General features: G+C 38.2%; 2 protein-coding genes across 2 annotated transcripts; both read left to right on the forward strand.

Annotated features, from left to right (window-relative positions):
- Window positions 1-537: 537 nt before the first annotated feature.
- sf3b4 (splicing factor 3b, subunit 4) lies at window positions 538-4,937 on the forward strand. The gene is made up of 6 exons (XM_068734363.1): window positions 538-609; window positions 1,569-1,697; window positions 1,841-2,380; window positions 3,060-3,218; window positions 3,386-3,547; window positions 4,588-4,937. The coding sequence occupies exons 1-6, from the start codon at window positions 576-578 to the stop codon at window positions 4,755-4,757; spliced, it is 1,194 nt and encodes a 397-aa protein (XP_068590464.1). The 5' UTR covers window positions 538-575; the 3' UTR covers window positions 4,758-4,937.
- A 2,128-nt stretch (window positions 4,938-7,065) lies between these two features.
- LOC137890200 (synaptic vesicle glycoprotein 2A-like) lies at window positions 7,066-24,444 on the forward strand. Its single transcript, XM_068734337.1, has 13 exons — window positions 7,066-7,184; window positions 10,454-11,186; window positions 11,877-12,057; window positions 12,797-12,948; window positions 13,487-13,620; window positions 13,786-13,875; window positions 14,766-14,873; window positions 15,730-15,818; window positions 15,913-16,077; window positions 16,173-16,306; window positions 18,448-18,654; window positions 18,749-18,908; window positions 19,950-24,444. The coding sequence occupies exons 2-13, from the start codon at window positions 10,577-10,579 to the stop codon at window positions 20,131-20,133; spliced, it is 2,214 nt and encodes a 737-aa protein (XP_068590438.1). The 5' UTR covers window positions 7,066-7,184; window positions 10,454-10,576; the 3' UTR covers window positions 20,134-24,444.
- Window positions 24,445-25,459: the final 1,015 nt, after the last annotated feature.

A 25,459-nucleotide genomic window follows, 5' to 3' on the forward strand; every position in this document is an offset into this window, starting at 1 on the left:
ATTAAGAGGATCTTTTCAATTGTGACAATGCAGGCTTTTTGAATGTTAGGAATTCTCATGAATTCCTGTTTCCTTTTTCAAATATTTTTCTCTCATTTGTTATTTTAATGGACAATACAGACAAACATGTTGCATAGAAAGACATACTGCAACTGAGATAATGAATACAGTATGGGGCATCTAGCTGAACCTAGTTTGCAGTAACTGTGAACTTGTCCACATGTGTGTATTATGTTAGCCTTTGTTGTAGAGATGCAGTTGAAACATAATGATAATGTTTTGCATGTTCAGTTAAAAATAACAAAGAATCTTTGGTTTGATGTAAAAGTGACTCACTCCTTTAACCAAAGAAGGTAATAGCCTTTTATGTTACAACCTAGTGTGTTGTCACTTTCTTTTTTCTATACTGTAAATTATGTATTATATAGCTTACACAGTTAGTACGAAATTCTTAAAAATACTTGCAGAAATATGTTATATTATTTATTTATAATGTACTACTTCCGCCTCCGGCACACGTACAGGAAGAGGCGGGGCCTCAGCGAAGGACGCTCGTCTGGCGTTGTTCATTCAACATGGCAGCGGGACCAATTTCAGAGAGAAACCAAGGTAACTACATCATTGTAAACCCCTTTTCTGCCTTTCTTTAAAGTCATTTATGACTCCGCCTGTGGGTCACACTTCCAACTGCTCACCTTGTTTTTATGAGCGCCACCAGACGTCGGTTTAACTCATAATTTGTGATAAACAACCGGTCGATCACATGGAAGTGCTTAGTTGTTAGCTTGGTTTGCCGCTAATTGCGCCATTCAATGAAGTTCTATTTAACTTTACTTTGGTGTATTATACTCGTTTGTTGTACTGGAGCAAATGTGTGGCGTTGATTTTTGATTAATTTGAAGTATTGCAGCTGTGAGCATATTATAAGCAGAGGTACCTCCTGTTGGCTAACAGCTAGTTAGCTTAGCAACCTAGGTTTAGTCATGTTGAGGAGCTCAACACATGATCACACTTTGTTATCTTTACAGTTATATTTGGGATGTCGCTTTTACCCAGTGTTTGATAAGTAATGGATATGGTTTGTAGAAATTATTATTTTTAACAGTAATAACTGGTAGGTTAGATCATTATTTTTTGTTTCGAGCTGTTAATAAAAGATGAAAACGTTTTGTTTATTTTTATTTTTTTATTTTTTGAAAAGCCACCTTAGTTAGGCATCATAGAAATAATATTGGAGTTACTAATTCTGCATTGAAATTTACTTATTTATTGTTATTTCAACTATATTTTCCAAAGGACTGAAAAGCCACAAAATGTCCTTTAACAGTTGCTCTTACAGACATGAGTTTCTTTGTGGCAAATACACATCCTTTTATTTGTAACTTTATATAATAAAGTTTAATGTGCGTGTGTTTAAGGGCTTTACTTCATCATTAACTCAATTAATTGTGAAAGACAATTAAACATCTCCATCACAGTTTACCAGTACAACTCTCTAATCCATGTTACATTAATCTAGAGATCATTTTAATATGAGGTTTAATTTAAATTCTTATTTATTTTTTCAGACGCAACTGTGTATGTTGGCGGCTTGGATGAGAAAGTGTCAGAGCCATTACTATGGGAGCTTTTCCTGCAGGCTGGTCCTGTGGTCAACACGCACATGCCAAAAGACAGGGTCACTGGTCAACATCAAGGTGAGTAGCACAGCTGATAGCTGTAAGATGTCATGGTCACTCAAGAAACAAAAAAAGAACACCCCTAAGTTTGTTTATTTCCATTAAAATTACATTTGCAGATAAATATAAATCATGGTGCACATTCTTTCTTTCGTTTTCAGGCTATGGCTTTGTGGAGTTCCTTAGTGAAGAAGATGCTGACTATGCCATCAAAATCATGAATATGATAAAGCTCTATGGAAAACCCATTCGAGTTAATAAGGCCTCCGCGCACAATAAAAACCTGGATGTGGGTGCAAACATCTTCATTGGTAATCTGGATCCGGAGATTGACGAGAAACTGCTCTACGATACATTCAGTGCCTTTGGCGTGATCCTCCAGACGCCGAAGATCATGCGAGACCCAGACACCGGCAACTCCAAGGGTTATGCTTTCATAAATTTTGCGAGCTTTGACGCATCAGATGCCGCGATTGAGGCCATGAACGGCCAGTACCTCTGTAACAGGCCCATCACGGTGTCCTACGCCTTCAAGAAGGACTCCAAAGGAGAACGTCATGGCTCGGCCGCAGAGCGCCTCCTGGCAGCACAAAACCCTCTTTCGCAGGCTGACAGGCCACATCAGCTGTTTGCAGATGCCCCACCGCCTGCGAGTGCTCCGACGCCAGTTCTAACTGCAATGGGAAGCGGGATGCCCATTGGTATGACTGAAAAACTGTGGTTAAACCTATCGGGTGTTTTCTTTTCAATAGTTCATCATTTAAAGTTGAAGTGCAATGCAGAACATTTTCAACCACTTTTCACCAGCAGATGAGGAAATATCCCATTAGTAGTAACTTAAAAGATGATCATTTCAGGTCATGCGCCTCAACGAGAACATAATGTAGTTCGGTGCACATCTGTAACGCTTGATACACGAGCAAACTGGCGATCGTATCACTGGCTCTGTTGGCTTTAAGAAGGTCTATTATACATCTGCAAATTTACGTATTTCTGTTTTTTCAAAGCTGTAACAGATGTTTTTTTTGTAATATTCCATATAAAGCCTCTGATTGATTGCTATAGATTGAGTAGTTGATTGTGGTGACATGAGAACAGATAACCGGTTTCAAGATGAAAGTAGAACTCCGTAGGTGTGCTTCTCCGTCTGATGTGTCTTTGATGAGTAGGTGATAATTAAATCAATTTGATTTAATCTTGTGTTATGTCTGTAACTAAAAGTGAACATGACAGCTGACAAATGAGCCCCTTTTTATGAGATACTAATGACATTTAAAAATGACAACAGTGGCCAAGATGACTATAATATTTAACCAATTCATTGTGTATCAGAAGAATATGAAATAATAAGTTGTAAATGCAACTTTTTTTCCCGTGCAGGCATGCCACCTCCAGGATTCCCTCCGGTTCCGCCTCCTGGACCGATGCCTCCATCGATGCCCCCTTCAATGTCCATGCCTCCTAATGCGGGGGTAGGCCAACAGGGTGGCGGTGGGCCTCCACCCGGACCACCACCCTTCCCTGGCAACATGCATCCAGGTAAAAGTTGTTAAAGATTCAAATGTTTCCACCGTGGCTGCAGGTGGGAAGTGATGCAAAAATATACTGAGAAGACTGTCATGGATGTTATTGGGTGTTTATAAAAAACTATGAAAGTAATTCCTTGCTGGAGCACGCCTGTAGACGTTATTGTTTCTGTTACACAGGTATGCCTCAGATGCCCATGCCCCCTCCTGGTCCTCCTGGCATGGTGCCTCCACCTCCTGCTCCCCCAGGATCAAATCAGTCACGGGCACCGCTACCACCTGGCATGCCCCCACCCCCGCCTATGGGCATGCCACCCAGAGCGCCATATGGCCCTCCCATGGGTAAGCGCTGTGGCATCTCCTTGAATCTTTGTTGTAAAATTAAAGTGTCTTCATCTTAGAAATACTACCTCGGTCATTTGTGGAGAAATTAAAAGCTGGTAACCTTACTTCTACATATCTGCTGTGCAGCAAAATAGATTTAATGGTTGATTTATTAAAATAATCGTTGGAAAGGCAATAGTGGTTGAGGGCTTTCACAAGCTATACTAGTGAATTGACATAGTTCAGGATATAATTGAGAATATGACATGAAATGAGGATCTAACACCACACAAAACCATGCATTTGTGAGGAGAAAAGCTATGGAGAAATTGCGTGTATCTGGTTTCCTAGATTGGAGAGGCAAAAAGCTGGAATATGTTATAGATAATTATTGAAAATGATGCAGATCTGGCAACCTGTACGCATTTTGATGTTACGGTAGCTGTTACAAGTTAGGTTAGGTGGGATGATTGTTTCTTCTTCTACCAATAAGCGGCCTATACCAATAGAAGACTGACCAATGACGGTTCATCTTGTACAATATCTTTAGATGTCAGTCATGCACCAGTGTATGGACCTAGAAGGTGCTGCAGGAAGCATCTTAAATCAGTAAAGCCCTTGTATTTCTGCTTAAAATACCAACTCACAGCATTAGTATCTGCAGATATTTTTGTAAAACTTTCTGTTTTTGGTATAAAAAAATCAGTGCATCCCTCACTTTGTTGTCAGTTTGACTACTGCATGCATGCAAGTTGTGTACAGTAATTTGTTGTGTGAACAGCAGTGATTCACATGAGACACATCTAGGTCACCAAAGTAGTACTCCAAAAAAAAATTCACCCAACGTTGGCAGGTCTTCTGATAATTTTGGACTTCTTTTTTTTGTTTTCCATGAATCTTCAAACGATATTCACTATGATGCTGAACCTCGGTGTATGAGTGTTGTTTGGGATGCTGAAACATTGTTTACTGTGGTAACCTTTTGGCTGTAGTGATAGTCAATAGTCCACGGTAAAGATATGTCATGTAATGACCCTCTTGCTTTCTCTGTTTCCCAGGTCACCCTGGGCCTCCAGGTATGAGAGGGCCTCCTCCTATGCCTCCCCCCGGCTACGGTGCTGGCCTCCCCCCTCGTCCACCTTTTGGCTTCCAGAGAGGACCTCCAATGCCTCCAAGGCCCCCCGGTGTCCCACCCCGCGTTCCTATGAGAGCACCAATGCCACCATAATCCGTCTCAAGCTGCAGAAACGGGCTCTCAATTTTTTTTTTTTTTTTTAACATCTTATGATCTACTCAAGTTTGTAATCGTGAAAATAATTTAACCCCGTTTGTATTTTTTTTTCTGGTCATTGTACAGATGAAGACCTTCGCCGAATAAAGTTTTTAGTACAAGTTTCTCACTCGCTAATATTACTTATACCGATTTCTGTGTTTCTTATAAATCCCATGGTCATGGGCCTTTTTCACGGCAGACATTTTAACATCTCACGAAAGGGAAAGTAAAGGTGTGATTAACATCATTTTTTTAATAATACCCCTCTTCCCCTAGCTCACTAGCATGTCTTGTTGGGCACTTAAGTTAAATGGAGACGTCAGTAATGTTGTTTGGTCCCACTTGTGGTTATACTGTCATATTATACTGTAAGTTTAAGTGCCTGCTGTTGGAAAAAGGCCAATACATTTAGACATTTCTTTTGTCTTGTGAAGGGGGGGGGTTTGGTCCGATAGGGGCATAACCAAAAATAGGCCTACTTCTAATATTTATGGCAAAATTAATGGGTACTATTGGTCCTTTATGATTTGAGTACCCAACGATGCATAAAGTAGTGAAGTACTCCAACATAGATTGGATATTACATTGAAATGTTGCTTACATGTTAATTAATAATACATATTCAACATGTCTACAACACTGAAATTAATTTGTGTATTTTCTCACTGTACCCTACTTAAGTTACATGAATGCAGGACCGTTAATTTGAGTATTTTCACATTGTGAATACTACTTTTAATACTACTTCATCACTGGCTATCAGGAAGAAGACTAGGCCCATCCAATATATATATGTATATATGTATATATATATATATATATATGTATATATGTATATGTATATATGTATGTATATATATATATGTATATATATGCATATATATGTATATATGTATATATATGCATATATGTATATATATATGCATATATGTATATATATATATGTATATATGTATATATATATATATACGTATATATATATACGTATGTATATATATATATGTATATATATATACGTATGTATATATATATACGTATATATATATATACGTATATATGTATATATATACGTATGTATATATATATGTATATATATATATACATGTATATATATGTATATATATATGTATATATGTATATGTATATATATGTGTGTATATATATATATGTATATGTATATGTATATATATGTGTATATATATATATGTATATGTATATATATGTGTATATATATATGTATATATATATATATATGTATGTATATATATATGTATATATATCTTTATATATGTATATATACTTATATGTATATATATATATACATATATATATACTTATATGTATATATATATACGTATATATATGTATATATATATACGTATATATATGTATATATATATACATATATATATGTATATATATATATACGTATATATATATATATACATATATATGTATATATATATATACGAAATTAAGGATTTTCACCCCCTTACATTGTCCATCAAAGCCTGTCACTTAGTACAATAGGTATATGTACACAGTGTACAAAATAGTGTTTTTAAATTTCAAAGTACTTGTTCCACCAAAACCCAATGAAAGGTAGCTTTTCAAGACTTATGGTATTTAGACAGTTCTCCTACACAGTGTGATGCATGTGACAAATACAAACAACTACCATTATATTTCTTACATCTAGACGTTTTATGTGAATGGCACATGTGATGACATCGCACTGTCTGTGCAGAGAGCTCTCGTTTCTTCATAGCAGGTCTTGATGCATTGGACGGGATCTAGAACATGGCAAGAGGTTGGCATGGCAACAGGAGTCAGGTGTGCTTGCACGTGTGTGTTGTGTGTGCACACCATTTTACATTCATTTATACAGACGATCATCTGTTTGAAAAAAAACCCGTATGAAAATAAGGTGTGCGCATGCGTGCTAGGGTAGCCTATACATGTATAGTGAGTGCTTAATGAGTTCAGTGTTTCCTGACACGGTATGCACAAACACAAAATTAGATATGGGGGAAAAAAAGCATAAATACAACGGGCTTAAATGGGAGAATGTGCGCATAGTGTGTGCAAATATGCGCAAAATCCCCTCCAGATACGAATGCGTTAATGTGCTCGTGCGCTCGTGAGGGTTTGCATGGGGGGAGGGGACCCCTGCACATCGCAGAGTGTGTGTGTGTGTGTGTGTGTGTGTGTGTGTGTGTGTGTGTGTGTGTGTGTGTGTGTGTGTGGATGGCGTGGGCTTCTCTCCTCCCAACTGCACAGCATCATCACTCGGTTCACACCAACAGCCTCGTACGCATCATCATCCTCATCTTCCTCATCACCATCTCCGGGCTGAAGAGGGACCACATCGCAGGAATAAAGGTGAGCTTGAATATAACGTGAATAATGCATAGCAACGTATTTCGTTTTTCTAGTTTCTTATATGTATTTATATTATTCAATGAAGACATCTTGAGCGAGAGACGACGGGCGTGTTCTCCAACCGTTTGCTTTCCACAGCAATTAAGATCGATTTTGTGAATCGAGTGGAGGGCCTATAATCTAATCCAAATCGTGACAAGATGCTGGCGGTGAGATTTCTGAGAATTAGCACAGATGTCAGGATGCCATCGAGCAGACAATCGGCTGCTAGTTATGACAGATTTATGTTTTAATTCGGCCGTATTTGTGGGCTGTGTAAATTGGCCTGTTAGCGACAGGGCCATTTTTTTCTTCTTAACATCAATGATTTTTACTAAACTGGAGGCTTAAATTTGCACATATTTAATCAGACTCTTGAATTCACATTCTTGCTGCTGCTTTCAGGCAATTGCTGCTATTAAAAAATACAATCATGCAAGCAAATTAAAAATGATAACTCTTTTATAAATAGGCCTATGTGAGATACTATTAGGAGAACGGTTGGTGTTATTTCTACGGCGTTATATGTTATCTTCAGGTGTCCAGATTATTAGACACACCACTTGATATTCTGATAGAAACCCCCCCTGCTAATAAGCTTGCTTGGCCTGGCAAAGCTAAACTGAGGCCGATTGATTTTTGAATGGGGGAGGAAATGAAGACAAAAAAAAATAAAAGGGTTGCTCAAACCAGAGAGCAGTGTAATATCCATCTTCCTCATCCTCATCCTCATCCTGCTCTTTACTGACAGGGCTGTGTGTTGCAGGCTGCAGGGAGCTGTAGAGATGCTGCCAACTTGACAGCAGAGACAAAATGAGAAAAGTGGGTTTAAAGCCTTTGTTTGAGTCTGACATGGGACCCCCTTTACACTCTAGTTTCTGTATGAAAAGACATAAAAATGGAAATTATTTAGTGCATTTGTAGGTTACTTGTTGCATTAAGGATTCAGTAATGTGTATACGTAGTAGCGGTCTGTCTATCTATCCTATCTATCCATCTACCCATTCATCCATTCATCCATCCATCTAATAGTCATTGCTGACCTTAAAGCACACTATTGAGTTTATTGAGGTTCATTTCTATAATACCCCCACAGAGACTGATTATTTTACTAGCATTTAGTCCTCTGAAATGATATGAACGTGTTTTGCTTTCTGTATTGTGCAACTACTGTCCTGACTACAGGCCTGTAACTGCTCGAGTCTGAGGCATTATTGGGTTAGTGTCTGACAGTTTAGCCTGGCTGACCAGGCCTGTGAGGTTCCTTGATCTGTACCAGTAAATCTGCTCATCATGCTGACAGTGAAGGATCTGTGACTAGTGAAGATGTTAAAATCTAATTTTAAATAAACAAATTTAAACATATGTATTGTGCATTGGCCACAATATGGATGCTGGTACAGGTAAACAGTATATTTTTAGATAATTATGAATATAAAACCATGATACAACAACGTGGTAAAAATAGTAATCAAAATAATATGTTCCCCCATTTACAGCACTATAGCGTGATTTTGGTCTTAAACGCACCACTTAACAAACAAGGATTTGGTTTCACATTATGATTAAACAAAGGCATCAATAGATAAACAATTAGTCTGCACAACTCAGGGCTGCAGCTGTCACTGTGGACATGGACTTCATGTTTTGTCCTTCTGTAATTGCACATGGTGTGTTTTAAAGGCGTATGCTAAGATTTTTAAGCTGAAAGTTATTTTAATTTTTACTTAAAAAAACATTCAAATAAATAAAAATATGATGGGATTTAATATTTCATAGTGTTTTGCTGTTGGAGAGTGGAAGAGGCTTTGCAGTAGCATTTAAAATGTACAGAAAATGAAAATGAAAGAAATGAGAAAAAAAATGTAATACCATAAAATTTCCTAGGTTTCTTTTTGTGGCTGACCCCTGACCTCAGCATTTATGAAACCCTTTCTCCAGCCCTGTTCTACCTGGCAGACATTTATAGCCCTGACAGCCCATTATTACCCGTCAGACCTCGTTCATGAAACAGCGGTCAAAGAGAGCGTAGCAGTGATGTCTCTCATTCTGTCTGTTGTTTCACTGCACCGCAAAATCAAAGTGACATTTTGTTTCATTGCACGGCGACCTCACAGCATCCTAATAAAACAGCATATGGATGTGGGTATCGTCAGTGAACTACACGAGTCAGTGCCTTTTTCAAAAGGAGATGTGATACTGCAGCAAACAGTTGAAATGGACATCAGTTTTCCGGCTTCTTTTTCTTAATTTCAAGCCTCATTTGTTTTGGAACACAGCTCCTCTGCACTCTTTCAGTTTTTGAATTAATTCAATATCGTTAATGCATTTTTTTAGTCACTTAAATTATTGTGATTTTGTGAGCAGTCTTTAAAGGAATTAATGACGAGATTATAATACATATTACAGGATTTCTTCGTTAACAGTGATCTGTAAGGCCTTCACTGATCCTTTGTAGTATTACTCACATTAAAGTTGAGTCATGGTCACGTATGCTATAGCTCTTCACCATGAAATTCTGCGCCAAGAAACATCCATTAAATATCACTCTCGCCATTCAAGGTCTCGAAGTCTCGCCCTGTAATTACTGCTCAGGCCCCTCTGTGACTCAGCAGTGGACACATGCTGGGCAGATATGGAAAAGCAACAGGTGTTTTCTGGAAAGACGTCATTAAAGGCTGGTTAGGTGGTTTGGTTAGCTCAATGAAAAAAAAGAAGAATGATCAGTACAAAGAAAAAGACGCCTCGTAGATAGAAATAAGACACCTAGGAGACACCTAAAGATAATAAGAGACACATTTTGTCAATGCATCGTTTTTGTTTTATTGTCTTTGTTGCAGTTTTGCATCTCCCTCTCTGATTCTTTGTAGTCATTTGGTGTCTCTTAGCTCAATTTTGCACCTCTTTGATGCTGTTTTGCCTCTATTTGTTTCCACTTTGTAGTAATTTTGTGTCTCTTTGGGGTCATTTTGCATCCCCTTGCAGTAATTTTGTGTCTCTGAGTATTGATTGACTTTCCTAAGAAAGTAATTTAATTTCATCAGTCAGACAGGGGCACAGGCCCGGAGGCCTAAGGGCTCAGAGTCCATTCAGGAATCCATCCAATGTAATAGGTCACCAGAAATGTACACTGATGCTTTTGAAGCTCCTATAAAATGCCTCTCTCCACTACATGCAGAAATAACAAATGATATAAGATTAACCATTTTGTATTTCCATTTTCTCCACAGACGTAAGAAGAGCCTGTTGTCAGTCGACCACTTTTCAGCTCGTGAGGTGTACCCTGAACATACTGACGCTTCAGGTGGCCTTTCCATCTTTGAACAGGTTTGCATCTTCTGAACCTCTTTAAAATGGAGGACGGCTACCAAAACCGGACTGCCTTCATAAAAGGCGCCAAAGACATTGCCAAAGAAGTCAAGCGGCAAGCATCTAAGAAGGTCGGCCGTTCAGTGGATCGTGTGACCGATGAGTACAGCAAGCGCTCCTACAACCGGTTTGAAGAGGACGAAGATGATGACTACCCCACGCAGGGAAGCCAGGACGGGGGCTATTACCGTGGAGACAGCCAGGCGGCTAACGACGATGAGGGCGGCCACAGTGACTCCACGGAGGGTCACGATGAAGATGATGAGATCTACGAGGGCGAGTACCAAGGAATTCCCCGGGCTGAATCAGGCAAGGGCAGCCTGGCTGGAGGTCCGGGCTCGGTGAGGGCCGGCGCTCAGCAGTTCACAGATGTCGGAGTGTCCGAGGCTGAGAGGAGGAAGGACCAGGAAGAGCTGGCTCAACAGTACGAGACCATTTTACAGGAGTGTGGCCATGGGAAGTTCCAGTGGACCCTGTACTTTGTGCTGGGGCTGGCTCTCATGGCAGACGGTGTTGAGATCTTCGTGGTCGGGTTTGTCCTGCCCAGCGCTGAGAAGGACATGTGCCTGTCTGAACCTAACAAAAGCATGCTGGGTAAGACTCTTTTACAGTGTCTCCTCCTTCTGACACAGGTTCTGGTTTGGCTGTGTCACAATGCATGTTTATGTTGCTTAATAAAGGATGAGGCTTTCTATTGTCTATATTTTTCTTACAGTCAACAAATCTCCAAAACCAACCTACTAACAAGTATTGACTGGGAATTGTATTCCTCTGAGCCATAGAACTTCATTGTTGTCAAAAAACTATTAAAACACATCAATGAGCCAAATTTTGGGCCATGAGTTCCTTCGTTATCATGAACATGGGTCGTTTGAATCAATCCTATATGGACACCATCCTGCTGCTGGAGCAACTAGTAGAACACCAAATGTGTATTAATCCAAAGCTGAAAATAGTCCTCAAAGAATACACTATTTACTTCTGTTTGAGTAAAGTTTGCTAAAAAACTACAGTGCCCAGCTGTTTAAGGAAACTACTTAGCCTTTAAAAAACAACAACTGTATATTTGCAACCTGTTTACAGGTTTATTTCTTCAGTTGCTTGGGGCTGAGAGACAAACTAACTTATTATTGGTTTTGGTGAGTTCATGAGATTTATCGACTATTAGAAAAGCTGTTGTCTTGAGAGTCCAGCTGTCAACAGAATAAGCATGAAGCTGAAAATCCCATAATCTCAGGATAATGTTACTTTTTAATAGTTTGATTTCCTTTGCTCTCTCCACAGGTCTGATTGTATATTTTGGGATGATGGTTGGTGCTTTCCTCTGGGGGGCTCTGGCTGACCGGATAGGCCGTCGACAGTCTCTTCTCATCTCTCTCTCCATCAATAGTATCTTCTCCTTCTTCTCCTCCTTCGTCCAGGGCTACAGCACCTTTCTGTTTTGCCGACTCCTCTCAGGTGTTGGGTAAGTTGAAAATGGTGTAAATATTTTTCTTATTCTGATCTGATTTGCTTCACTGTTGAATATGTTTTAATTTGCAGGGAGTGAAGGTCTACAGTTACAATCCAAGACAAAAGGAAACAAAAAATACACTTTTTAACAATAGTTAATCTTTCTAAAATGTAAACTAATTACATAAATCATACGTTTCAATAATGTATGTCTATAGAGGAATGATTTAAGTATAGTCTACTCCTGTTGCAGTTTAAAAGCTAATTTCTAACCAACACAGTGTGAGGGTATGATTCGAATCAATATAAACGTAAGCTTTAAGTGAACTATGTTATATGTCTGACTGCACCATTTTGAGTTTAACAGTAGTAGAATAAAGGCTGAATAGAGTCTTTTCATCATTAATAAATACATTTGGTTTAGTGAAGTGTGAAATTGAGATGCTAAAGTAATTTTAATTTGTGGTCACTTTCACTAAGAGCTGCTTTGAATAAGATTTACACCAGTATGATGGACTCATGCAAGCAAATAATCCTCAATACAGTTATTCAAACTAAACAAGTGGCTGACAAAGAGTATTAACAATTTAACAAGACAATCACAAAATATGTGGTGCTTCATTATATTTAATAATAAATTAATAAACGTAGTTCTTGGTTCTTAGTACAAAATGCTTTTCATCTGGCAACCTAAAGTCTGTGTGCTTAAACTCTGAAAACACAAGGACTCAGTTGGTTTCTGATCTTTGCAGGATTGGTGGCTCGATCCCCATCGTGTTTTCCTACTATTCAGAATTTCTGTCCCAAGAGAAGCGTGGTGAGCACCTCAGTTGGCTCTGCATGTTCTGGATGATTGGGGGAATATATGCATCTGCCATGGCCTGGGCTATAATTCCACACTATGGTGAGTACAGTGACCAATCCCTGCATTCATGAGGTTATGGTTTGCTACCTCTGCACTGTCCAAGATAGCTGATAATCTTCATTTTGACACTTGAAGCAATAGTTGAAAATGTTCATAGAAAATCCCCAAATAATAATAATGAAGTCTTCAGACTGTAGCTTTATATTTAACGTACAGTCATGAGAGTGGTATCAATCCTCTTACGTAACTTTCCCCCAGAAAGTGAATAAACGCATTTCCCAAAATGTCCAATGATTCCTTTATATTAAATATTTTTGCAGCAAACAAAATCTTGCATAGCCAGTGTTCAGCGCTGAAGAAAAGTACACTGTGGCTGACCTCTGACTTCCCCTAAGGGAGGAAAAATAAGAACATGGTTCATGCAGTGTCACATCAAATTAAATATATTCCAGCCTGTGCTCTATAAAGATTTATCGTCTGACCTTATCCGTTACTGTCTTGACTCACATTTGTAGGGAAAAGCGAAAGCATAAGGTGTGAGCTCATTTCTTTGTGTTGGTTGTTTTTGTCTTCTCAGGATGGAGTTTCCAGATGGGCTCGGCGTATCAGTTCCATAGCTGGCGTGTGTTTGTGTTAGTGTGCGCTTTTCCCTCTGTTGCAGCCATCGCTGCCCTCAGCGCCATGCCAGAGAGCCCACGCTTCTACTTAGAGGTAAGCAGATGTGCTTGTTGACAACAGTCTGACTGTGTTAGCTGTTTTTACTCATGTATGAGTCATTACAAATGTGGAATATGTTGAGTAAAGATTTTAAATGAATGAAAATCTATACATACCAATATCATAGAAAGGTATAACGTTTACTTTTCTTTCTAACAGAATGGCAAACATGACGAAGGCTGGATGATTCTGAAGCAAGTTCACGACACTAACATGCGATCAAAGGGACACCCGGAGAAGGTGTTTTCAGTGAGTATCTCTGAGAAAATATTGTTTATTAAATCATATTATTTAGATTTTTGGGCTCTTTATGCCTTTACTAGATAGCCGACAGCATAAGAGATGACGGAGGAGGAGGAAGAGAAGAGAGAGAGAGAGAGAGAGAGAGAGCGAGAGAGAGAGAGAGAGAGAGAGACGTCTTTAGTGAAAGCTGCAGAGTTTTTAAAATGTTGTCTCCATTTAACACAGCTTGAACCATTTTCACCTGGGATCACAGGTGTATGGCTTCTATAAAGTGCATCGTATTCAAGCAGGTACATAAACAAATAATTAGCCCAAAGTTGATGCAATAAAAACATGACAAATTAGTTTTTCATCCAAAATCTAAACAGGTCAGGCGTCATAGTTTCCCTTTTACTCTGAAATCGTTACTCCTCTTATAGATAAGGGCCAAACAACACCTGCTTCCACATTTCCTCCATATTTTTCAGTGTGTCGGCATAATAAAGAACAATACGTGGTTAAAGGTACTAACATGTAGTATTTTCCAAAAGAGGTATTTTTGTCAAACAAGTTGTGAAAATAGAACCAGCTCATTATGGCGCCCAATTAACGTTACAATGCAACGTTTCCACATCTCAGACATTGTCATCAGGCTTTAAATTAACATTAAATGTCAAACAAGTTGTGGCTTTCAAGAGTGGTAATGCATTCTAATTTTAGGAGAAAAGTAACAATATTATTTCTAATAGCTTGCTTCATCCTTTACATCTCACTGTGTTATAATGCCTGGCATTCCTATATGGAGAACACACCAACAGGAGGAAGAGTTTCAGGAAGTCTTTTCAGAAAAAATACAAATACAACCAAAATACATTTCTTGACATCTGGCTGAAGGGCTTGTATCTCTTTCATCCAAGGTCACCACAATTAAGACGGTGAAGCAGATGGATGAGTTGGTGGACATTGGCACCGACACTCCAGTCTGGCAACGCTACAGGATGAAGATTATGAGCCTCTCCCAACAGGTGAGTGAAGGAGATTTGATGTTATGCAGGCAGTTCTGGACCCAAACTGTAACCAATTTTAAAAGCATGAAATAAAACGTCATTAAGATCAAATCTGAGATCACTGCTTATTAAAACATATATTCTCACAGTTAATGTACCAGAGTATGGGGCTGTGGTCTTTCACAGCGTGGGGCTGGCTGTAAAAGACCTCAGTGGAGCTGCATAGGTTGATTGAACCATGTGGATGGAGCTGTAACGTCCAAGAGTAGCCAAGAAGTTAAAAATGCCGTCTTTTTCCCCTGTTCATTATTTTTCTTTCTTCACCTGAATCTAGTTTTATGTGTCAATTAAACTGAAAAATAAACAAATTTTTTTTTTCAGCCTTATCCACCAGCAGACTTTCTCTGCTGTTTGTCTCCGAAAATTTAATTTGATGAAACAAACAAGCATTTTTTGCCAACAGTGAAATCATGAACACATATTTTATGTTTGTATTGACTGTCTTGTGTTTAAGCTCGTGTTTTTATTGTGTTGCACATTGTTGCAGCACCACTGCTCCAAGCAGAAACTTGACCACCTTTGTGCCTGATTTTAATTTGCATTCAGCCTACGTTCTGCTGCTCGCCTACACCCTCCTTTTTCTTCTGAATCTGCTTCTGCACCACCTACTAAATGCCTACGGAAAAGTCTTCACTTTTAATGTGGAAGCTGTAACAATGTAGTTTCAAGTGGAAGCCAAGATCTGTGGAAGGAGAAGGAGTTATTTTGATGTGTGTCAAAATAACATAATTTAATCAGACAAGTTAACTGAGAAGAATCTTATGAGAAGTTTAAATCTAGAGTCAATCACTGTTTTCTTGTTCACATGTTGCAGATACGGAATAACATTCTTGCCTGCTTCAGCCCAGAATATAAACGGACGACTTTCATGCTCATGGCTGTTTGGTTTTCCATGTCTTTCAGGTAAACTAAAGACTCATAAAACCTTTGCTATATGGGGAATCCCTTTCACTTTTAAAGGCTTATTTCATCTGTCCTGGTTCTAAAAACTTTGCAGCTATTACGGTCTGACGGTGTGGTTCCCAGATATGATCAAGTACATCCAGAAGCAGGAATACGAATCACGCACAAAGACCTTCACCAAGGAACGGGTAGAGCATGTCACTTTTAACTTCACGTTGGAAAACCAAGTGCATCTCCAAGGACACTACTTCAATGACAAGTAAGTGTTTTGGGATCTATCGTTTTTAGGTGAGGCAGTTTTAATTAAACTACAGAACTAAACATTTTGCTGAAAACCTGTGACCTGTTTACTAGGTTCCTCAACCTGAAGATGAAGTCCATGGTGTTTGAAGACTCAGTGTTTGAGGAGTGCTACTTTGAGGACATCACCTCCATACACACCATCTTTAGAAACTGCACCTTCGTTGCAAGTTTGTTCTACAACACAGGTAAACATCATCAGAAATTCATCGGTGTGTTCAGTATTGATATGCACAGAGGTCAATTCTTTTCTTTTTCTATAATTTTCTCTATAAAATGTCAAGAAAGGATGAAACATGTCGATCAAAAGCGCAGTCTTTAAATCACTCATTTACATATACAACAAACCCAGAGAAACATTAGCATTCATTTGAAGTCATATTTTTGGCCAACCATCAAATGTTAGCCTAATATTCACTCTCCTTTCAGCTCTCCACCACCTCTTGAGTGAAGTATCTGGCTCTCTAGCTGCTAAATGCTTCACTATGTTCACACACTAGTCACTAACTGTGTCTGTCTGCCTTTGTGTGCTGGGCAGGTAGAGAACTGTGTGTTTTACAGATTTGTCTTGCTGAAAACAGCTGTTGAGATCCGTGAGACTGAACCAAAACAGTAAAGTGATGTGAAATCAAAGCAATGACTTAAAACGCTCTGTAGAGCTGAGGGGAAAAGCAGTCAGGTGATGATTACATATAGTCATTTGATACATTGTTAGGGTAAAAATATTGATTATTGCAGCTTTAAATTGATGTAAAACACTTTAGGTAAACTGTTTTTAATGATCTTTGTTGTTTACTTTTATTACACAGCTGCTCAGGAAAAAGTAGTAATAATTTCAGAATAAATATGAATTTTAAGTAGTTTTTATTGTAGCCTGAAGTAAAACTATAGAAAAGATAAAACACAGATGTTCAGCAGGACTGCAACCATGGAAACATTCTGCTGCTAGTATCCCTGGGTTACGCTGAAGAGGACTGTTGCCCTAGCAACATCAGCAAACCCAGACAGTGAGAGTGATGCAATTAGCTGTGAAACAGTGCTTCATGATTATGAAAACACAGATGTAACAATGTGTTTGAACCAAAGCTTCTTCCTTCCTTTTTTACAGTTATATAGCTAATTTATATGCGAATGCTTATAAGTGTGTAACTGCACACAAACATGCACACAAAAGTGTTGAGTTTTTGGTGCATAGAGGGCATTTGCTGTATGGTTTTAATTTCTGCGTGTTTACTTTCGATCAATGTGTCAGTTTCTGCCTGAGAAAACAGAGAAGCCCTTGAATCCCAACAGAAACCGCCTCAGCAGCTTTTACAGCAGCAGTATCTCCTCATCCCCGAAGCCAGCGATGCATTCTTTTATGTTTATGTCATTTGGACATCTTCAAATATACGATCATTCAGCACTTTTATGTCTCCCTGAAACCCTTTAATGAAACTGTTATTGGTTATTGGTATGGAAGCAGTTTCAGCAGTGTCATCAGAAAATCCAATCGTGTAGTTTTTGCGGCTGCAGGCATCAAAGTATAAACAGAGAATACAGAAACTGGCCCTGTAACCTCTTTTGTTTTTTCCCACCGTTAATCATTTTTCAAAAGTTAATAGTGATGGATGGTGTTTTTTTGTGTTTGATCTCTGTCTAAAAGAGATTTTGATTAAAAACAGCCGCTGGCAGAGGATTGGTTGTGTGGTGGCCTTTTGCTGAGAGATCACTCAATCCGCAAGTGTGTAAGATTTGGTTTTAGGGAGCAACAATGAAGTCAGATGCTCTTCCTCCCCAAAAATTATGCTTTCCATAATAATGATAGTTTAACCAAAAACGTATAAATATTATGTAAATATACGTAAAGTCATGCTGATAAAGACCTGATATGATACATTATGTTGTATCTGTACTACGATCATTCTATAAAGAGCACTGTCCTTTTTTTGGTTAATATTCACTTCTAGTATCTTTTAGATGATATACTATAAATAAAAATGTAGATTTTACCCGAAATGTAAGATTTTCCATCCTTGAGGTATCTCTCCTGCATACAGCCCTAACAAACTCTGTAAATATGCCTGCAATGCCTGAGAGGATTTAAATGAGTGTGTTTTTTTACATTCAGAAAACACAGATTTAAACATGAAACTGTAAAAGGTAGGGGAACAAAAGTAGGATTTTCAAAAACCCATCACCAGTGGTAATCATACAGTTGCATTTATGTCATTTAGTTTTTCAAGTATTCATACATTTCAGAGCATTCACTCTCTCTCTCTCGCTCTCTCTCTCTCTCTCTCTCTCTCTCTCTCTCTCTCTCTCACACTGCCTTTTTCTCTTTCATCAGATTTGTTCAAGTACAGGTTTGTCAACTGTAAACTGGTTAACAGCACGTTCCTCCACAACAAGGAGGGCTGCATGCTCGACTTCAGCGACGACTTCAACAATGCCTACATGATTTACTTTGTCAACTTCCTCGGCACGTTGGCGGTGTTGCCTGGCAACATCGTGTCAGCTCTATTAATGGACAAAATTGGGCGTTTAAGGATGCTGGGTAAGTAAATCTAATCAATGCAAATAATCCATTTATGGCCATTGGGGCTATTTAAGTCAATGTAATTCTGATTCCTCTCTCTCTCTCTGATCAGCGGGATCCAGTGTCATATCTTGTATCAGCTGTTTCTTCCTGATGTTCGGCAACAGTGAGTCGGGGATGATCGCCCTCTTGTGCCTGTTTGGTGGCATCAGCATCGCCTCGTGGAACGCCCTGGATGTGATAACAGTGGAGCTCTACCCCTCGGATAAAAGGTAACACGAGATGCACAAACTTATGTCTGTTTGTCAGATGTTAATTTTTTTTGTTGAATTATGAACTTGTGTGGGGTAAGAGGGGGAAATGCAAAAAAATAGATATTTTTTTTATTAGTTATGCTTAGTTTTCCTGACAATATTTACTGTTGTACTGGTGCAATTGTTTCTGTTGGTGATTGGTGATCACATGATGTGTCCTTTAAAAAGAGAGCTTATTGCTGTCAAACATGCTCTGGTGCAGGTTTCATGCTGGAACACGTCATCAGATTTTCACCTCTGGAGTGTTGCCTTTTCTGCTGACTTAGATTTTTGGAAGCACAGATATTGTTGTATGTTTTTTTTTTTTTTTAAACAGAGCCCCAACTGACCTCAAAGGCAAAAACATCTGCCACTAATTAATACCGTAGTTCATGTTTGTTTCATCCACTCAACACCGGAGTGGCAAATAGAGCCTAACTTTGATTAAAGAGCTTTGGAGGTGCTGGGAAGTTGGATTTTATTACATTTGAACACAGCCAGGCAAGTTGTTTTCCTCTGTTTCCAGGCTTTATGCTAACCTAAGCTAACTGGCTCCAGCTACACATTTAACTTACAGAAGTGAAGTGGCATTAATCTTCTAATTTTAAAATACGGCACGAGAGCAAATAAGGGTGTTTGGCCAAAATGTTAAACTACATTTTATGTCAAAAGAAGAAAGATTTTTTTGTAATAAGATTTACTTGGGACAAAGCCCATTTCATGTTTTATTGATCTCTGATTTATTGATCTATTTTAAGTTGGGAAAAAAAACCTTTCATGACTCTCTCTGGTTAGATTATTATTTAAAAAAAGATTTTGTATTTTAGTAAGGGTAGAACCTTCTGTGTTGTGGAGTCACCTTTACTTCAAATGAATACAGAGAAAGTCTAGTAAAATAAAACTTACTGTTCAAATACATTAATCTGGCACACTGGAGCTGTGAACTAATGATCAGTATAGCTAAAACTCCCCTTTGTATAAGTTGCTGAAACTCTTTTTTCCCTCTTTTCTTGTCTTCAGGACCACAGCGTTTGGCTTCCTGAATGCCCTCTGTAAGGTGGCAGCCGTCCTGGGCATCAGCATCTTCCAGTCATTCGTTGGCATCACCAAGGCTGTGCCCATCATATTTGCTGCAGGCGCACTCGCTGCAGGTAGTTTCCTTGCGACAAAGTTGCCTGAAACACGAGGCCAAGTGTTGCAGTAAAAGAAAATGAACAGAAGTGGGCAGCGGAGCGCAGCTGGAGTGAGTGTGTTTGACAACTAAGAGCCCGAACATCCCTGAGAGCTTCAGCGCTGCCCGTCATACACCAACAGAGCAGACTGCCATCCCCATTGTAAGCCCAGAATCCTTTGAAATATGGACTGCATCATTCAGAGTCTAAACAGTGATTTAAGAGAGGAGCACACAGATGTAGAAATAAATATGTTTCATGATCACACAACTACATCTGAACTTTCAGCTGCACTGTCAGGTGTAATATGCACAGGGTGATGCAGTACAAATTGTGGTGTGCAGTGAGGATAAAATGTAAATTTCTGGGAGTTTTCTCTCATCAGCCCACAAATCTACAATATTAAACACAATTGAGAAGACAGATATTGCAAAAGAAGAGATGAGACTGCAAAATAAGCCATTCATGGGAGATGGTGAAAAGATTTAGTCAGTGTATGGTTGGTTTTTAAATATGAATGCAGTGTTTTTCTTTCTCGTTTGGCCTCAGTAACTGGCTTTCAGTGCTGCTTTTTCATTTGCTGCGTGTACAGTTACCTTTACTTTTCCATTCAGGCGGATGTCTCTGCTTTGCTGAAAAGCTTTTCTTTGAATAGATCTCATAATGAATTCCAGGGTGAATATATTTTCTCTAAGAACGCCCGTGACCCTCGACCACTGCCTACTGCTGAAGCCAGATCTGTTTCTACCAAATAATATGAAAACATTCCAGTGAGGCTTGATTTATCCAGAAATGGATAATGCATTATGTCCTTGTCCCTGCATAAATCCAGTCTACTCCTCTACTCAAAGCCTCAACACACAGACAGGTGAAGATGTATTTCACAGGATTCTCTCTTGTAAATGGGAATAGTTTGATCCAGCTCCTTAGTGTTCAGTGTTAAACTAATGTTTCCCCTTGCTGGTGTTGATCCATACAGCTGTGGCAGTGTGATGTCTGCAACACAGGGATGTCTGTGGGACGGATTTTGGTCAAGTGCGTAGTTTGAGGGCAGATACTGTTGTGTAATATTTGCCTAAATTAGTCGTGTGAGTGTGCATGTGTGTCTTTGTTATGTGAGACAAGAGAAAGTGTCCATTTCATGCAAATCAGTGTAGCAACGTAGACCATATCTTGCTGATCCAACAGCAGAATGTACGGAACAACGGTCACAGATTAATTTAAAAAAAATTATGTAGCTCAGGTCTGGTGAAATGTTTAGGCCACGTTTCCAGCTTGTATTATGTTTTAGCGCCACGCTACCAAAATGTTGTTCATGCAGGATGGTTTTGTGATATTTCTGATTAATCCATCTTGTATGCATAGTGTGTTAATTAGCCTTAATGTGAAAACAAGTAATTTGAATAAGTGTGAAAAGTTCCTTCTTGACATCGTAAACAGGAGTTTGACAAAAAGGTACAATCTTTTTGCAGAGCTTCTTTCTCAGTACTTTGCTTTGTGTTCATAGAGTGGAAGCTCTAGAAAAAAAGCAAATAAGTTGACCTGGACATTTTTCTTTTATCAATGTCATTTGGTTGTTTTGCCTTTTCTGGTTTGGCCTCAAAACATACACACAATGCAGTATCCTTTCTTAAAATTGTTTGATTTGCCCCTTAAAAGTCATGATGTGACTTCATTTTACTTATAAGCACAAATCAAATGGGACCAAAAGAAGAAGTATCAGTAAAAAAATGTCCTAATGATTGGGCAGTGTGGCACATCGGGAATAACAGAGATTGCAAATCACTTGTCTAATTTAATTTGAAGGGCTCTTGTTCCTGTCATTCTTTCGTGCATCCATTTGTGCCAGAAAAAGTGAGAAGTTGTCCCTCACTGTGTTCCTGTGTGATATTGCTAAATCGAAAACTACATAGGACAATTGCTGATTTTGACTTTGATCTAAATTGGATGCAATCACTCTCTAAAGGAAAGCTACCATTATTTATACATATCACTACTTCGGTATAATTTTTCCAAAGGTGTGTATCAATATGTGTGCTGACAATCAGTGAGTGACTATGTGGGTGCTGCTGCTTCCCAGTAGAGTTTGTTGTTTGACCTAAAGACATTCTCTGGATTATGTGTGTGTGTGTGTATGTGTTTGTGTTCAGGATGTTAGAGGCTTTGGCGTTGTCTGTGGGTGAAAAAACACACTTCAGAAAGATAGCGGATATTATCTCAACTATAGGAGTTTGTCTTACTTCTTGGACTGTACGTGTCTGCGTGTGTGGGATTGAGACTTTATAAGAATAATTTGACATTTTGATAAGTACACTTATTTACTTTATTGCAGAGAGTCCGATGAGAAGATTGATACCACTCTCATATCTGTGCGTTACGTATGGAGTTGAAGCCAGGAGGTTAGCTTAGCATAAAGACTGGAAAAGGAGGGGTTTGCTAGCCTCTCTTCAAAGGCAACAAAACCATTGTTTTTTTACAGATAAAATAAAAGATATATTAGTGACCTTTAGAGGTGTTAGTAGGTGGATTTTGTTACCTTTGGATTGAGCCAGGCGAACTGTTTCCCTCTATTTCCAGTCTGTGTGCTAAGCTAACCGTTTAGCACACAGGCATGAAAGCAGTATGAATTTGAACTTGATGAAGGCCACAAGCTGAAACATGTTGGTCTAAACTGTAAAGTTGTTCTATATTCTACAAGTGCTGCTAGAGTTTTGACTTCTTCAGTTTAACTTTAACAAAAAAGCAAAAGAGAACTTTTTCTTTCACGCTGTCCAATCTAGATTGCATTCTGAGGATCAAATATTTCCTGTGTGTATTTAATGACAAATGTGTCCCGTCTTGTTCATGTTAGAGAGACTGTCTGAATGTGTGTGTGTGTGTGTGTGTGTGTGTGTGTGTGTGTGTGCGTGTGTGTGTAAGCTGACTCTAAATCGTCTGTCACATATTTTTCTACTTTGTTCTGTTGCAATGTTTTCATCCCTGCGATGAATACAGCTCAGTTGGGGACCACGGAAATATATTTACACAAAGAGAAGAAAAAAAACAATATATGCAGTGTATAATACAATGTGCTGTTCTTCATGATAGACTCGGGTGCTCTTTTGCTGATACAATTCCGTTTTTAAAACAAAATCCCATCAAAGTTAGCCAGTCTGAGAGATAACATGCGGGTTGTTCTCTGATTAGAAATACGGAAAAGGATCACATCTTAATTAATTTCACAAAGACAACTTCGCCCTCTAATCCTTCTGTATTCAACCAATCGTGACGCATGTTTGTATCGTGTTGTCTGACTTCTTGGACGTCCTGTATGCCGGCTGTTTTTGTCTAAAGCAAGAACTAGTGTTTTCATTGTTGTATGATGACATAGATTTGTTGCTTGCAGTGATTGTTCTTAATCAAAGTGGGGTTAAAATTGATGAAACTTGAGTATGTTTTCTGAAAGTAAGCTAGTGGTGACTGTGTTCCTTGTTTACCTTGGACCCAGGTAACTTTAATATATATATATATATATATATATATATATATATATATATATATATATATATATATATATATATATATATACACACCTAAATTTTAGAGGAGGTATTTGTACAATTCATCTCGTCACAGAGGTACAAGAAATGGCCGGGAAAGGGCAATATGCTTGAAGAGATGGAAATGTGCATAAATTAAGTACAAAAAGTACAATTTGACATTAACTTGTTTGTCCATGTGAGTCTGTTTTAAAAGAGGGAAGTGTGAGCAATAGTGTGGAGGCTTTCCCCACTTCTGAGGAAACAGGAAGTTAGTGTTCAATCCAAAAGGGACCACAGTTTATCACCTCATCAAAAGAGCTCCCTCTTATCAAATTGAAGCTTCTGTCCAAAATGTAAAAGTTTACTATTTAATGTCACTATGTGTAGAATTTGCATTCTATATGTATAAACTATCTGAAGGGTCACTGGTTTGAGTTTTATTCATAATGATGGCAGTGATACAGGATGTGTTAGCGAACACTTCCCTTAACGGTGGTGGACTGATAAACGGATGGGGGACTTTTTATGGCATGGTTTCTGTCTCTACTCTAGCACATGGATCGGTTCTGAATACTGGAAGAAAAAAAAAAAAAAAAAAAAGGCCGACCCATGCCAGAAAACTCGCTCATCTGCAAAGAACTGCAAGAATCCTTCACTACAGTGTGGACTGAAGGAATTTGTTTGCCTTTTTTTTTTTTAGTTTGACTCCGACTTGTTTAAATGATAAAAGTTCTACTCTAAGAGAGTTGGATTAAAAAAAAAAAAAAATCAATGTACTTTGTGTAGAAACTGTAGTTGTTTGTATGTGCAAGTTTGGAATTTGTGGAACAAAAGATCAAGGAAAACAATTCCCAAAAAAAGTTCAATATGACACAAAAATCTATTGTGTGTTGTCTGTTTTGTAAATGAAGACTGGAAATCTTGGTAAATTCAGTATTTTTTGTTATTGAGAATATTTTAGTGACGCTGAAAAGGTGCTGTATTTATTTTATGTGAGAGTTGTTCATTATGCTGGGATTTGCACTTGTGCCATTTATCCAGTTCTATGAAGCAAATGATAAATTATGGAAATAAAACTTAAGAAAACCAATGTCATGGTTTGCATTACACAGCATGAAGTCAACTTGCATTCAATTCTGAGTTTTTCTTCAAACTGTAGATGTCAAGAGAACTTGCTTTGCAATAGTATTTATCTGAAGAGGCTGCAGGATGAATTTTAGTCACACACTTAAAAAAAACAACAAAAAACAAAAAAAACAAAAAACTGCCAGACAATTCTTGGCCTTTTTCTCCTGTGTAGTTCAGGATATGAATACCTTTTTCCAGGTCCCCTTTATATCTAAAAAAATAAAAAATAAAAATAACAATACCCATATGCAGAGATGGGCAAAAATACATCAAAATGTATTTTGATACAAAATACAAAATACTCCTCAAATAAATGTATTAAAATAAAATACAAAATACTGGTGCCAAAACATTTTACAAAATGCAATACATGTATTTTGTATTTAAAATATAGGAAATACTTTTTTCTGGATTTTCCATTTTCTCACAATTTGCTATAGCAGAGCATTCAGGTTTGGGCTATGTAATGTACACAAAGCTCTGGTGAACCTCACAAGAAGGAAGAACAGTCACAGGATGTCAGTGTAACTAAGCAAAGCTATTAAAAGACAACAACTTGATTATGTATATATATATTTGTATTAATGGGACTTAACAGTCCATAAACTTTGGCTTTGTATCAACAAGAAAATATTCATCACATATGAATAGCATCACACAGTAGGCCTATGTATAGTATAAAAGCAAAATATAGAATTAAAACAGTTGT

Source organism: Cebidichthys violaceus, unplaced genomic scaffold (genome assembly GCF_023349555.1).
Source record: "Cebidichthys violaceus isolate CVI_PGR_0920_01 unplaced genomic scaffold, fCebVio1.0.p SCAF_63, whole genome shotgun sequence".
Lineage (NCBI taxonomy): Eukaryota > Metazoa > Chordata > Actinopteri > Perciformes > Stichaeidae > Cebidichthys > Cebidichthys violaceus.